The sequence below is a fragment of the Amblyraja radiata genome, chromosome 38, assembly GCF_010909765.2.
Source record: "Amblyraja radiata isolate CabotCenter1 chromosome 38, sAmbRad1.1.pri, whole genome shotgun sequence".
Classification (NCBI taxonomy): Eukaryota; Metazoa; Chordata; class Chondrichthyes; order Rajiformes; family Rajidae; genus Amblyraja; species Amblyraja radiata.
This window is the reverse complement of record NC_045993.1, coordinates 7,773,616-7,789,842: the sequence shown is the minus strand read 5'-3', so window position 1 is coordinate 7,789,842 and position 16,227 is coordinate 7,773,616. Positions and strand designations below refer to the sequence as shown.

At 47.6% G+C, this 16,227-nt stretch overlaps 1 protein-coding gene across 1 annotated transcript; it reads left to right on the top strand.

Moving 5' to 3' along the window:
• Positions 1-7,871: 7,871 nt before the first annotated feature.
• On the top strand, positions 7,872-14,133 carry LOC116966795 (E3 ubiquitin-protein ligase TRIM56-like). Its single transcript, XM_033013134.1, has 2 exons — positions 7,872-7,955; positions 12,143-14,133. Exon 2 carries the CDS (start codon positions 12,157-12,159, stop codon positions 14,131-14,133), a length of 1,977 nt encoding a protein of 658 aa, XP_032869025.1. The 5' UTR covers positions 7,872-7,955; positions 12,143-12,156.
• The last annotated feature ends 2,094 nt before the right edge of the window (positions 14,134-16,227 follow it).

The following is a 16,227-nucleotide window of genomic DNA, read 5'->3' as shown; positions in this document are numbered from 1 at the left end:
GAAAGATGGATCAGCCTTGTTTTAACGGCGGCGTAGACTCGATGGGCAGAATAGCCAGCGCAGTGATAGACTTGCTTCCCAACAGCGTCAGAGACCCAGGTTTGATCCTGTCTATGGGCGCTGTCTATGGAATTTGCAAGTTCTCCCCATGATCAAGTGGGTTTTTTCCAGGTGCTCTGGTTTCCTCCAAAACTCTAAAGACGTACAGGGAGAAAATAATTGTCACTAGTGTGTAGGATACTCCTACTGTACGGGGTGATCGCCGGTCGGCACAGACTTGGTGGGCCGAAGGGCCTGTTTCCGCACTATACCTCTGAGGTCTGAAATTGTGAGGTCCAAACACATGGAGATGTTCTTTGGGTTCTGGGTTTGGTTAGAGGTGAGCAAGCTTCACTTTTTACCGTGGTACATCTGACGGTGTTTCTTTGGTGTTCACATTTAGATGCTGTGATTGGTTCATATTCCAGCATCTGTTTGAAAGGGCGGCACAATGACGCAGCTGTAAAGCTGCTATCTCACAGCTCCAGAGACCCGGGTTCGATCCCGACTGTGGGTGCCGCCTATGTGGAGTTTGGGCCTTCTCCCTGTGACCGTGTGGGTTTTCTCCGGGTGCTCCCACATCCCAAAGACATACGGGTTTGTAGGCTAATTGGCTGCTGTATATTGCCCCTAGAGTGTGGGACATAGATCTGGTGTCAACGGGTCGATCGATGGTCGACGCGGTCTCGGTGGGATGACGGACCTGTTTCCATGCTGTATCTCCAAACTCTAAATATCCCACCATTGTACTAAAGAGCTGAGGGTTCACCACAGGTAGTTTGGATTTCACCATGGGATTGCTGGAGAGATCATTCATAGGCATTACTCATCCATTTAGGATTCCTGTGGACCAACACTACCAACGATAATGATGAGATGTAAACAAATGCACTCATACAATACAAGTTTACTTCAGTAAGGATCATTGAGGATATAGGGAAAGCTTTTGATTATTAAATCAAATAAGCTTTGCAAAGAGATGTAAAGCAGCTGCCTCACAGCGCCAGAGACCCGGGTTTGATCCCGCTGACCGGTGCTGCCTGTGCGGAATTTGCACGTTCTCCCTTTGACCGCGTGGGTTTTCTCCCACATTCTAAAGATGTGCAGGTTTGTCGGTTAATTGGCTTTTGTGAATTATAAGATGCGAAACTGGGATAACATTGAACTCGAGTGGACGAGTAATTGATGGTCAGCGTGGACTTGATGGGCTGAAGGGCCAGTTTGCACACTGTATCTCTCTTGCACACTGCTGCTCTCTCTTCACATTGTGTTTTTGATTTTTTGTTTTTGGACTGAATTCTGTTTTTAATTTGTGTTTCTGTGATGTCTTTATTATTTATTTTATTCTGATATGTTTATATTCCTGTTAATCTATGTAAGGTGTCCTTGAGATGTCTGAAAGGCGCCCAATAAATAAAATTTATTATTATTATTATTGTATCTCTAAACTGAACGCAATATTACTGACCAAGTCTTGGTTAAAGTCCACATTGCACTATGATTAAGAGTCTCAACCCGAAAAGTCACCAATTCCTTTTCTCCGGAGATGTTGGCTGACCCGCAGTTATTTCAGCTTCTTCTACTTCTTCTTCTTGTAGGATTCCGGCAGTGTAGACGCTGCTATGCGTATTACTGCCCTCCACAGGTCAAAGTTTGAACTAAATCCTTACATACAGTCCTGTAACTTGCAGGAATTGAAGAACAGCCCTGGATATCAGTTGATGTTTCTCACTGTGTCCAAACAAAGATGAAACAGAAAAAGCCTCAACTCCAAGTCCTGTCAGTCTAACAAACAATACTTCTCTTTCTACCCTGTACTTTTTACATTCTAGGAAAACATGCTTAACTGTCTCATTACTCCCACATTCACACAAGCCAGAAACATGTTTCCCTACAATGCACAAATAGTAATTTAACCCACAGTGTCCCAACCTCAATCTACACAGTTTAACTGAGTCCCTACGGGACAAAGATGTACAGAAACATATTTTCCTAACTTCAGATTGTATAGAAAAGTAGTGTCTACCCCTGACTTCCATTTCCCATCCTCTCTGCCATTCTTTTGTTAAGCCCTCTTTAATTATTTCTCTCAGTTCCACTCTCCCCAATAATACATGGATATCTATTTCTCTTCTTAAACTCTCCTTTGCTATGAGGTCCACCTGCTCATTCCCCCTCACCCCAGCATGCCCGGGAACCCAGCAAAAAGTGATGTTACACGCAAACCCAATTCTAGAAAACACACTCATGATTTAATTTAGAATGTCAGGACGAGCTTTAGATTTCCCTACTCTTAAAGTTTCAAGAGCAGCTGCAGAATCAGAACAGATAATGACTTCACTAAAACTGGCTTCCTCAATCCACCATAGAGCCCATTGAATTGCCATTAATTCAGTCGTGAGAACAGCTTCCATCAGAAATGCGCCGGCCAATCTTCAAGCCAAGCTGCTCCACATACACTCCAAACCCAGCTCTCCCACTAACTGGATCTTTAGATCCATCTGTAAAAACAATCAAAGTGCTCTCACTGATTGAATTAAGATATTCCACTATTCTTGGAGTCACCTCGCGCTTATCTTTTTCCTGAAGAAAAGCAAGCTCAATAAACAGTTCAGGAAGAACCCAATAGGGCACAGGTAGCCATATTGTATGCTCTATAATACCCCCTTGTTCCAAACCCAGCTTCTTAGCCCACTGATTTATAATGACAAAAAATGTGTTATATTTGTTACCATCATCAACCTCTTGCAACAAACACCTTGCTGGGAAGGTATCATTACACCCACAAAGTTTAGCCCAGTAATGTAACCCTAGCTTAATGCGCCTTAACCATAAGGGCATTTCTCCCATTTCAACAATCAGGGCAGGGACTGGGGAAGTCCTGAAGGCTCCACAGCAAAGCCTCAAAGCCTTTGCCTGCAACACATCTAGCCTAGCCAGAACAGTTTTAGACGCAGACCCATACACAAAACACCCATAGTCAAGAGAAGATCTGATCATGGCCTGATAAATTAGCAGCATTGTCTCCCTGTTGGCCCCCCACTCACACCCAACCAGGCTTCTCATAACATTCAGAACTTTTCCACACTTCAACACAATTTTACCTACATGCACAGCCCAAGTCATACGCTCTTCAAACCAAACACCCAAAAACTTAAAAACCTTTACCTTCTCCAATAGAGACCCATACATATACAGCCCTAACTTAGGTAACTTTCTTTTAAAACCAAATACCATATATTTAGTCTTAGAGGCAGAGATTTTAAAGCCCCATGTGTTCCCCCATTCCTCTACAGACACTAACACTCTTTGAATCTGTTTTAAAACAAACTCTACATTACGACCTCTTTTCCAGATGGCCCCGTCATCTGCAAACAAAGACAGACCAAATCCTCTCTCTAATTTACAAAATATGTCGTTTATCATGATATTAAATAAAACTGGACTGATAACACTTCCCTGCGGGGTTCCATTCTCTATTTCTACAGTCTCTGAGCTGACACTACCAACCATTACTTGTATTGTTCTATTCAATAAAAAATCCTTAATCCAGTTGAACATTCGTCCCCTGACTCCCAAGTCAAAAATTTTAATCATTAATCCCTCCTTCCACAAATAATCATATGCCTTCTCAATATCAAGGAATACACTCACTACTGTTTCCTTGCTTCTAAATGCCCTTTTAATATCCTGATCCAAAACTGATACAGACTCCATTGTAGACCTTCCATTCCTAAAGCCATTCTGTACATCAACAAGTAGTCCTCTGGTTTCTAAAAAATAAACTAGTCTGTTGGTTACCATCCTCTCCATAATTTTACAGAGCACTGCTGTGAGCGCTATAGGGCGATATGAACTAGGGTCAGATGCCTCTTTGCCTGGTTTTAAAATAGGGACCACGACTGCATGTTTCCATTCCTTTGGTAAATAACCCTCTGCCCACACAGTATTAAACAAAGCTAAGATTTCATCAAGTACAATATCATCCAGATGTTTAAATAACTCATACGACAACCTATCTCTCCCCGGGGTGGTATTTGCCCCAGACATAATTGCATCCTTCAACTCTTTTATGGTAAAAAACAGATTAAAGGTATTATCATTTACTGAACTCCTCTCCAGCTTCCACTGATTAACTGCCATCAGCTCAGTTCTCTTTCTACACCTCTCCACTCCCATGCTCTCTGATCTATGCACTGCTTGAAAACTGTCAACACACATGTCTGCTTTTTCCTTATTGGAGACTGCTACCACCTCACCCTTCTGCAACACTGGTAACAAACTTATTTTGTATACTCCTGACATTCTACGCACAGCTGACCACAAGTGCCTTACTGGAGTTTCCGGGCCTAGCGTACCACAAAACTTCCTCCAACTATTCCTCTTTGCATCCTTTACAACTCGTCTTGCTACTGCCCTTAGCCGCTTGTACTCCATTGCATTGACCAAAATTGGATACTTTCTTAATTTTCGATAGGCTATATTCCTATTCCTTACAGCTTCATCACATTCTTTATTCCACCAAGGAACAGACATACGGGACCTAGGTTCCTGCTTCACAGGAATAGTACAACAAGCTGCCTCATGAATCATGAGACTAATGGAAGTATTCCAACTATCTACAGAACCCTCACTATTAACCTCTCCAACTAAACTTTGAGCCTTCTCTTGGAATTTATCCCATTTGGCCTGAAAAAAGTTATATCTAGGGACTTTCTTTTCCACTTCTCTCCTCAAATCCCTACCAAACCTACATACAATTGGATAATGATCACCACCCAGTGTATATCTATCCATTACATCCCATTCACCAATTCTTGCTAAATTTGATGAAGCAATTGATAAATCTATGTGGCTGCAGGTGTTTCTCACAATATTATACCTAGACGGCCTTCCATCATTTAACAATACCAACTCATACTTGTCTAGAAATTCTTCAACAATAACACCATTTTTATCCCTGTGATCACTACCCCATAAAGGATTATGCGCATTAAAGTCTCCAATCCATATAACAGGACACCTTACCTTCTCCATTATCTCATCAAAATCTGACAATATCAAGGGTTGACAGGGGTTATAATAATTTATCACAGTGATAGAATTCTGGCCGCTCCTAACTTCCACAGCCAAAACCTCAAGATTAGAATTAATGTCAACTTTCCTATACTGCAACCCAGTCTTAACAAAAGTTGCACAACCCCCACCTGATCTATCAGACCTATCTAATCGCACACATTCATAACCTGGGATTACAAAATCTAGACAGGGCTTTAACCATGTCTCTTGGATACATATTAGTTCTGGTGCTTCTTTAAATTCATCAACAAATCTCTTTAACTCTTGACCGTTTCCAATCAGACTCCGGGCGTTCCATTGAAGTATATAAAACATTATGGTGTTAATGAGGATCCCCATCATCCACCTCACTGACATACTCCATACTGCTAGCTCTCGACAACTGTGACCTCTCCATACACTGACTCTCCGTCATGTATTGATGCAACTTTTCTGGCAACTGCTTTACACTGAGGAACCTTTCAGCTGCCCCCACCACTAACCTGATGACATCTGACCGGTTAGCTGCTTTCTTAGCTCCTACCAGCACATCAGAAACAAAAGACAGAAATGACTCCTTATTAAAAATCAACATGTCAGATGGAAAAGCCGACGGCAAGTTTGGCACAGTGATCTGGCTTCCTAGCACCACTCTAGTCCCAGCGCTCACATCTCCGCGTTCTCTAGCCACCCTTTGAGCTGCCTCTGCATATGACACGTTGTTCTGATCCTTCACTTCCTGCACTCTCTTCGCCTGAACAAAGCGCTCACAACCACGAAACCCTGCTGCATGATCCCCATCACAGTTAGGGCACTTAGGAGCCTCTGCCTTGCAATTTTGTATTACATGATCTCCACCGCACTTTGCGCACTTTCTTTTACCCCGACAAGACCCAGCAACATGTCCAAACCTCTGACAGTTATAACAGCGCAACGGTGGTCTAATGTACTCCCTCACTTGATACGCCATACTCCCAAGAAACACTCTCTGTGGCAGTACTCCATCTTTGAACGTAAGCAGGACCGGCGGGTCCCTGACTCCATTCCTACTCTTAAATCTCACAACATCAGTTACCTGGGCCCCCTTAACATTTTCTAAGATCTCCTTCTCAGACAAGCCATCATACATCCCATACACCACTCCCTTTATTCCCGGCTGTCTTTCTCTAGGGACCAAACTCTCCACCTTGACCACCAATTTCCCCACACCCCTAGCATCATTAAACTGTTTTCTGTCTTTGCAACAAACTCTTAACATCCCATTATACAGAATCTTAGCCTGAAAATCCCTGCCTATCTGGCTCTCCAAAGCGGTGGTAATTTTTAATGGATTCACTGCTCTAAATCCTGCATCTCCTTGATTTACTCCTTTAACTTTAAACAGCACGACGAATTCTTCAATAATTCTAGTTCTCCTAACTTTACTTCCTTCGTCTCCTGACATTTCGGGTCTTTCGCTCGATGCCTCTCTCTTAGAGCCCCCCCTTTCCTTACCTACAGTCTGCCACCCACCACCCTCAGCCCCACCACTCTCTGAAGCCATGGGCCTCAAGAATCTCCGAAGTGACTCGAACGACCTCCCGCAGCTAAATCCACTAAACAAGTCCTAAGTCCTGCAAGTTTTCCAGGTTGAGCAACTTTCTGGCCTGGCCTGCCTCCGCCTCCTCCTCCCAACCGCCGCCGCCGTTATTCCAGCTTTTTTGTGTCTCTCTTTGATATTTGATTATCTCTCAAGCATGGCAGTCCCCAATTAATCTAATCATATTTGTGATTTATGTTTATAGTGTGAGTACAAGAGCTGATCAAAATGTCGTTTTCATACAAGCTAAAAAAAACTAATCATTCCATTCGATCCAATCTTTTGTTTGCCTCAATGTGCTCTTTCGTTGTTGTAATTAGAAAATTAAATAAACTTTTATGAAGTTCTTTAACAGTGTGTTTCCTGTGAGTTTGTATAGAGTGGTGACATATCTACACTGGCTGTGTCCATCTGTGTCAGGCTGCTGCATTTGGTCAAAAGCATCTTCAAGTAACATTGGGCAGAATTTTTACTCTCCATACATTTCTGGAAGACATGGATGGCTGATCTCTGGGTCAGGCAGCATCTCTGCGAAATCGTTAACTGGAAAGGGTGCTGAGAAGATTTACAGGGACGTTACCAGGACTCGAGGTGCTTGAGCTACAGGAAGAGGTTGGACAGGCTAGGACTTTATTACCTGGAACACAGTAGGATGAGGGGTGATCTTATAAGAGGTGTACAAAATCATGAGGAATAGATCTGGTCGCAGAGGGTCTCTTGCCCAGAGTATGGGGGAATTGAGGACCGGGAGGCATCGGTTTATGGTGAAGGGGAAATTATTTAATAGGAATTTGAGGGGTAACGTTTTCACACAAAGGGTGCTGGGTGCATGGAACGAGCTGCCGGAGGAGGTAGTTGAAGGGTCGCGACCATGTAACGTCACCCATTCCTTCTCTCCAGAGATGCTGCCAGAGCCGCTGAGTTCCTCCAGCACGTTGTGTCTATCTACGGCGTCAACCACCTGCAGTTCCTTGCTCTCCAGCGTAAACCAGCTGAGTACACACCCACGCACACAAACACACTAAGTGAGACATAAAAGGGCAGCGGGGCGGAGAGACCGGCTGCCCCGCCTCTGTCAGTTCGCGTCTGAAGAAGGGTTTCGGCCCGAAACGTCGCCTATTTCCTTCGCTCCATAGATGCTGCTGCACCCGCTGAGTTTCCCCAGCAATTTTGTGTACCTTCTGTCAGTTCGCTGTTCATTTTCTCGCCTCGCAGCAGAGACGTGGACCTCTACACTCACCACCAAAGATCGTCTTTGCTCACCACCACCCCAGCTCAGGTGAGTGACATGCTGCAGAGGGCGACTGGGGGCTCAGGGGGAAGGAGGGAGTGAGGTTGAGATAGGATATAGGAGCGTGTTTTTTTTTAAAATCTCCAGGCGCCGGGACATCTGCCTCACTGCGGTGGGCTAGTAAATCGGGACCTTCTCACCAGAACTTCCCAGACCCTTGGTGCGACAGTGCCCATGGTGTTGCCCCGTCTCTGGTTGGGGCGAGAGAGAAGAGGAGAGGATGGAAAGGGAAAGGCGGGGTGGAGATGGGAGGGGAGGAGAAGAGAGGGGAGAAGAAGAGAGAGGAGAAGAAGAGAGAGGAGGGGAGGGGATAAGAAGAGAGGAGAGAGTAGGGATGGGAGTATGTTAACACACAAGATTCACAGATGAAACGGGGTCTTTACGTGACTTACTTTGGGAACCAAGTGTCACCTCTCCCGGGCAATGACATTCATTCCCACCTGGTCATCGGCTGTTCGCTGGTGGAAGCGTTTTAAGCCACTGTATATTCAAAGGGGCTGTTCAACAACAATGTCGCCGTGTCTATACTTTCACTTTCCATTCTGGAATCTCACTCACTCTTTAAGTTTCGTTTCTAGCTGGGGTGAATCACAGCATGGAAATAACCCGTTCGGCCCACCGAGTCCATGCTAACAATCGATCACTCATTCACGCACACCTCCAGATTCAGGGATAGTTTCTTCCCAGCTGTTATCATGCAACGGAATCATCTCATCACAACTCGAGAGCAGACCTGAACTACTATCTCTCAGTTCACTCTACACCTCCATCCCCCACCAGGATGGCCTCAAAGCCCTCCGGTTCTTCCTCGACCAGAGGAGCAACCTATACCCAGCCACTGACACTCTCCTCCGCCTAGCGGAGTTGGTCCTCACCCTCAACAACTTTACGTTTGACTCCTCCCATTTCCTCCAAATACAAGGCGTAGCTATGGGCACACGCATGGGCCCCAGTTACGCCTGCCTCTTTGTCGGGTACGTTGAACAATCCTTGTTCAATACGTACCAGGGCCCCATCCCCGACCTCTACCTCCGTTACATTGACGACTGCTTTGGGGCCACCTCCTGCACCCACACACAACTGACTGACTTCATCCACTTCACCACCAACTTCCATCCGGCACTCCAATACACCTGGACCATTTCCGACACTTCCCTACCATTCCTTGACCTCACCATCTCCATCGCAGGAGACAGACTTCTGACCGACATACACTACAAACCAACTGACTCACATGGCTATCTGGACTACATCTCTTCCCACCCTGCCCCCTGTAAAGACTCCATCCCCCACTCCCAATTCCTCCGCCTACGCCGCATCTGTTCCCAGGATGAGACGTTCCACACCAGTGCATCGAAAATGTCCTCGTTCTTCAGGGAACGGGGATTCCCCTCCGCCACCATAGATGAGGCTCGCACCACGGTCTCATCCATACCCCGCAACACTGCTCTCTCTCCCCATCCCCGCACTCGCAACAAGGGCAGAGTCCCCCTAGTCCTCACCTTTCACCCCACCAGCCGGCAAATACAATAAATAATCCTCCGCCATTTCCGCCACCTCCAACGTGACCCCACCACTCGCCACATCTTCCCATATCCCCCTATGTCTGCCTTCCGCAAAGACCGCTCCCTCTGCAACTCCCTTGTCAATTCTTCCCTTCCCTGCCATACCACCCCCTCCCCGGGCACTTTCCGTTGCAACCGCAAGAAATGCAACACCTGTCCCTTCACCTCCCCCCTCGACTCCATTCAAGGACCCAAGCAGTCGTTCCAGGTGCGACAAAGGTTCACCTGTATCTCCTCCAACCTCATCTACTGCATCCGCTGCTCTAGATGTCAGCTGATTTACATCGGGGAGACTAGCGTAGGTTGGGCGATCGTTTCGCCGAACACCTCCGCTCAGTCCGCAATAACCTACCTGAACTCCCGGTGGCTCAGCACTTCAACTCCCCCTCCCATTCCCAATCCGATCTCTCTGTCCTGGGTCTCCTCCATTGCCAGAGTGAGCAACACCGGAAATTGGAGGAACAGCACCTCATATTCCGCCTGGGTTGCTTGCGTCCGGGTGGCATGAACATTGAATTCTCCCAATTTTGCTAGCCCTTGCTGTCTCCTCCCCTTCCTTAACCCTCGAGCTGTCTCCTGTCTGAAGAAGGGTTTCGGCCCGAAACGTCGCCTATTTCCTTCGCTCCATAGATGCTGCTGCACCCGCTGAGTTTCTCCAGCATTTTTGTGTACCTTCTGAACTACTTTCTACCTCTTTAGTGACCTTCGAACTATCTTCGATCGGACTTTACTGGCTTTACCTTGCACTAAACATTATTCCCTTATCATGTATCCATACACTGTAAATGGCTCGATTGTAATCATGTATTTCCGCTGACTGGTTAGCACACAAAAGCCTTTACTGTACATGAACACTAAACTAAACTGAACTGAACAATAGTTCTATGTTATCCCAATTTCTCATCCACTCCCTACACACTGGGGGCAATTTTACAGAGGGCCAATTAACCCACAAACCCGCACGTCTTTGTGATGCGGGAGGAAACGCACGCGGTCACTGGGAGCACGTGCAAACTCCACACAGATAGCACCCATCGTCAGGATTGAACCTGGGTCTCTGCCGCTGTGAGGCAGAACAGCGCTGCCCCACCGTGCTGCCCTTTGTACATTATAACCTCTGAAGAAATTACTCTGAATACAAAAGAAAAATCTTTTAGAATATTTTAACAGTGGTGCACCTGGTTCTCCAGGTTTGATCCTGACTACGTGGTCATAGGGAGAACATGCAAACTCCACACAGAGATCGCCCGTGGTCGGGATGGAACCCAGGGACTCTGGCACTGAGAGGCAGCTGCACCTCTGTGCTGCCTAGTTGTGTGGAATGGATGGGGTCTGATCTAAACAATTACAGGTCCACCACCGATTTCCCGGCACCCTTGGTTCCAGAGCCTTGCCGGATGATCCGTTTTGCCAGACCAACAGAGATCACGGCCTCCGAGAGGAGTCTAACGGTCTTGGAACATTCAGCCTAGGCTGCCGGGGGTCCACAAAGTCCGCCTTGGAAGCCATCTATGGGAACGGGTCTGCCGGTTCTGACTGGGCTGGAGTAAGTGGTGGCACAGCGGTAGAGTTGCTGCCTCACAGCCCCAGAGACCCGGGTTCGATCCTGACCAAGGGTGCAGTCTGTACAGAGTTTGTACGTTCTCCCCGTGGGTTTCCTCCGGGTGCTCCGGTTTCCTGCCACACTCCAAAGACGTATATGTTTGTAGGTTAATTGGCTTGGTATAATTGTAAATTATCCCTAGTGTGTGAAGGGATAGGATAGCTGGGAACGCCAGTCGGAGCGGTGGGCCGAAGGGCCATGTTTCCGCAATGTATCTCTATATGAGAAAAAACCCAGCCGCAGGAGGGCAAGTTTAAAGTCCCAATGAGGTCGATATCGGCCGCCTCACCCAGCCAGGAAACTTCATTTTTGGGGGGACTTCGGGGAGGAGGTTTCAAGTGCACTATGGTCATTTTGTCCAGATTAAAGGAGGTGCTGGATCACCAGTTGCCAGGAAATCGGTAGCGGAGTATTATTGTATGTTTTTTCTGTGTATGTATGTGTGCGTGTAAAAACAAGTAAGAATCTCACTATTCTATCTGGGACATCTATCTTTATACTATTAAAACTCTGTGTGTGTGTGTGTGTGTGGTTGTATGTCAGATTCGGCCTTTGATTCCTTGGTCCGCCAGCACCACACGCTGAAACTTTTTCCATTTCGCTAGCTAATTCACTTTTACATTCACTCATGCACTCCCCAAAACATTTGGACATGTTTATTTACACGCTTTTTAATAAAATCCTCCCTCCACCCCTCCCCCTCCCCCACCCCTTCTCCCCTCCCCCCATACCCCCGTACTGGGGGTCTGAAGCACGTTCGGAAACCAGACCCAACGGGTCTGCACTTGGTCTAGTAGAACAATAAAACACTCTTGATTCTCAGACTTGTATTTTAAAACCCAAACTTTCTGTGACCAAACTTCTCATGGTGTGGAAACAGGCCCTTTGACTCAACTTGCCCACACCGGCCAATATGTCCCAACTACACTAGTCCCTCTAACTGTTTCTTAAACCGTTGGGATAGTCCCAGCCTCAACTATCTCATTGTGTCCTCTGATCTATTGCAGGTTGTGTCCACATCATGGCCATGTCGGGGGATATTACGGATCAGATACAAAACGATCTATTAAACTGCAAGATCTGCCTCAGTAGGTTCATACAGCCCAAGATGCTGCCTTGTGCCCACACCTACTGCCAGGGGTGCCTGGAGAAGATGGTTAGGCCAGACCAGAAGGTGCAGTGCCCGGAGTGCAGGGAAGAGTTTGACGTTGGTGGTGGTGTCAGCAAACTCAAGACCAACTTTCACATTAACAGTCTGATGGATATCTTCAAGAGCAAGGAGAACGAGAAGGTGGTCTGCAGTTGGTGCGCGACAGCTGGTCTCAGCGAGATTGCCGCCGTGGCTCGGTGTAAAACCTGCCTCAAATGCCTCTGCCCGCCTTGCAAACTCACCCACGGGACTGCCAACCCACGCCACGTGCTGGAGGATCTGCCCGGTCACGTCGCCGGCCCTTGCGAGGCAGAGACAAAGATGCAGAAGATGATCTACTGCCGGGGCCACCCAGGAACCCTGGTGGACTATCTCTGCAACACCTGCAACAGCGTGATCTGCAGCAGTTGTTCCTCGCACGCCCACGCCAAGCACTCGAAGGTGTCCCTGGTCAAGGCAGGGGCCACAGAGAGACCCACGGTGATGAATCTCATGGAGAGACTGAAGACTGACACGCAGTCGCTGGTCCAACAGGAAGACGACATCACCCAGGCAATGGAGGGGATGAAGGCGACGGAAAGATCTCTGATGTCTATGATAGAGTGCACCCTGGCCGAGGTCATAAACAACTTGATAAAACAGGGCGACACCATCAAGGACACGCTCTCCAGTTACGTCAGGGAGCAGGAAGAATTGTACAAGGTCGCGCGGGATGATATTCAGCTCAAGATCAAGAAGGCAAAGAACACCAGGGAATTTTCCCAGGGGGTCCTGGATTCTGGTAAAATGAGGGAAATAGTCTGCCTGCGGTCCGTCGTGGAAGAACAGATCGATGGACTCCAAGCACCGAGGGTCCCGGACGACAAGAAGACCCGCCCCAGCCTGACCGTCAACGAGTCGTTCAAGAGCATGCTGTCTCACTCCAACCTTTTCAGCCTCACCTTCGGCGAAGAATCGGCCGCTAAGGCAGTGGCCGCTCCAGCGAATAGCGAGCCGCTCAAGAGCCCGGCGAAAAGCCCGCAGGCCTACACTCCCCTCCCCCAACCCAAGCAGAGGGCGTGGAACCTACATTGCTTCCACACGGAGCTGGGTGGTGACGAGTACGATCCGAAGCTGACGGGCGTCAGCGTCTCCTACGATGGAATCATCGTGGTGGCGGATGAAGACAATTCCCTTCTGAAATGCTTCATCGACTGCGGGGACCATACCATAAGTATCTCACTGCCGGACGATGATGAACCATGCAGTGTTGCCATCTTTGACGACACCATCGCCTGCTCGTCTGGGAACCAGCTGTACATGCTGGACATGGACGGGACCATGCAGAAGAAGCTCTTCCTCCGAGGCTTTGAGTCCGTCTACCCCCTTGCCGCCTACCAGGATGAATACGTGGCGGTGAGCGAGGGGTCCATGTGCTCCCTCTCCCTGTACAACATCAACGGGCAGGTGGTCGACAGAGTGAAGCCGTACGGCTACGAGGGGGTGCGCTTCCTCTTCCTCGCCATCAACAGTTACGAGCAGTTCATCGTGGCCGACTGCGGCAAGCAGTGCATCCTGATCTTCGAAAGGGATGGCTGCCTCTTCACCATCTGTGACCAGGTCACCATGAACGGGGTGAGTCAGGCGATCAGTCCCTACAGCATCTGCACGGACAAAGACGACAATATTCTGGTCACCGAGCGGAACCGGATCCTCTTGTTTTGGCCCAACGGGGACTTCTGTGAGGAGCTGCTGACCGTCGCCAATGGCCTTCACAAACCACACGTCATCACCGTCGACAATTACAACAACCTGGTCGTCACCCAAGGCAACGGGTTCATCACCGTGTACCAGCTGGACCTCTCTTAGTGCATCGGTGACAGGAGCACAACTAGGCCACTCGGCCCATCGAGTCCACTCCGCCCTTTGATCTCTCATTCCCTCCTAACCCCCTTCTCCTAACCTCTCCCCATCACCCCTGACACCCGTACTAATCAGGAATCTATCTGTTTCTGCCTTGAAAATACCCATTGACTTGGCCTCCACAGCCTTCTATGGCGCAGCGGGTATGGAGTTTGCACGTTGTCCCTGCGACCGTGAGGATTTCCTCCCACATCCCAAAGACGTGCGGGTTTGTAGGATGATCGGCCCACTGTAGATTGCCCCTAGTGTATAGGAAGTGGATGAGAATTTGGGATTACATAGAACTGGTGTGAACATGTGATCGATGGTCAGCATGGACTTAGTGCTTTTAGTGAAATGGGCAGGCATGTGGATATGCTGGAAATTAAGGGATATGGGCCATTTACAGATAGATTAGATTACTATATTTTGGCATCATATATTTCAACATCAACCCTGCCTTCTGTGGTAATGAATTCCACAGATTCACCACCCTCTGACTAAAGAAATTGATCCTCATCTCCTTCCTTTTTATCGGAGGCTGTGGCCTCTGGTCTTTGACTCCCCCACTCATGGAAGCGTCCTCTCCACATTCACTCTCTCCAGGCCTTTCACTATTTGGTAAGTTTCAATGAGCCCCCCCCCCCCAACATCCTTGTAAACTCCAGCGAGTACAGGCCCAGTGCCATCAGATGCTCATCATACGTAAACCCATTCATTCCTGGGATCATTCTTATAATCATCCACTGGACCCACTCCAACGCCTCCACATCCCACCTTGGATGTGGGGCCCAGAACTGTTCACGATACTCCAATACACCATCAGCAGTTTCTTGTATCTCAAAACTCACAGGGAGACAGCCAGACTTGGAAGTTAAGGAAAATGTGTAGGGTACATACTCCACTGTCTATCTTTCCACCCATAAACCACACTCGATCCCATGAGACATGAGACTGCACCACCATGCTATAGTCGTCTACGACGAGCCACCACCATCATTCCACCGTCTCGATCGTGGCTACTGCACATGACAAATGGTGCAACGGTAGAGTTGCTGCCTCACAGTGCCAGAGACCGGGATTCAATCCTGACCTTGGGTGCTGTCTGTACAGAGTTTGTACATTCTCTCCCTGACCTGCGTGGGTTTTCTCCTGCTCCTCCAGATTCCTCCCACACACCAAAGATGCACGAGTTTGCAGGTTAATTGACTTCTGTAAATTGTCCCTAGTGTATGTAGGATAGAACTAGTGTACGGGTCACGAATGGTTAGCACAGACCCGTTGGGCCGAAGGGTCTGTTTCCACATTGTATCTCTAAACCAAATGCAATGTTAGTGATTACTGACCAAGTCTTGGTTAAAGTCCACATTGAACTTTGATTAAGTCTCGACCCGAAAAGTCACCAATTCCTTTTCACCAGAGATGCTCTCTGACCCGCTGAGTTACTCCAGATTTTTGTGTCTCTCTTTGATATTTGATTAGCTCTCTCAAGCATGGCAGTCACCAATTAATCTAGTCATATTTCTGATTTATGTTTATAGTGAATAGAAGAGTTGTTTTCATACTAGCAAAAAGCATAACTAATCATTCCATTCGATGTAATCTCTCGTTTGCCTCAATGTGCTCTTTCGTTGCTGTAATTAGAAAATTAAATAAACTTTTATGAAGTTCTTTAACATCAGTGAGTTTCTCCTGTGAGTTTGTATAGAGTGGTGACATGTCTACACTGGCTGTGTCCATCTGCCTCAGGCTGCTACATTTGGTCAAAAGCAACTTCAAGTAACATTGGGCAGAATCTTTACTCTTCAGACAACATTTCTGGAGGACATGGATGGCTGATCTCTGGGTCAGGCAGCATCCCTGCGAAATCGTTGACTGGAAAGGGTGCTGAGAAGATTTACGAGGACGTTACAAGGACTCGATGTGCCTGAGCTACAGGGAGAGGTTGGACGGGCTCGGACTTTATTACCTAGAACACAGGAGAATGAGGGGTGATCTTATAAGAGGTGTACAAAATCATGAGGAATAGAACTGGTAGACGCACAGGGTCTCTTGCCCAGA

Bases quoted from the DNA above. Each gene is read 5' to 3' on its own strand.
- LOC116966795 (XM_033013134.1), top strand. From the start codon at position 12,157: ATGGCCATGTCGGGGGATATTACGGATCAGATACAAAACGATCTATTA.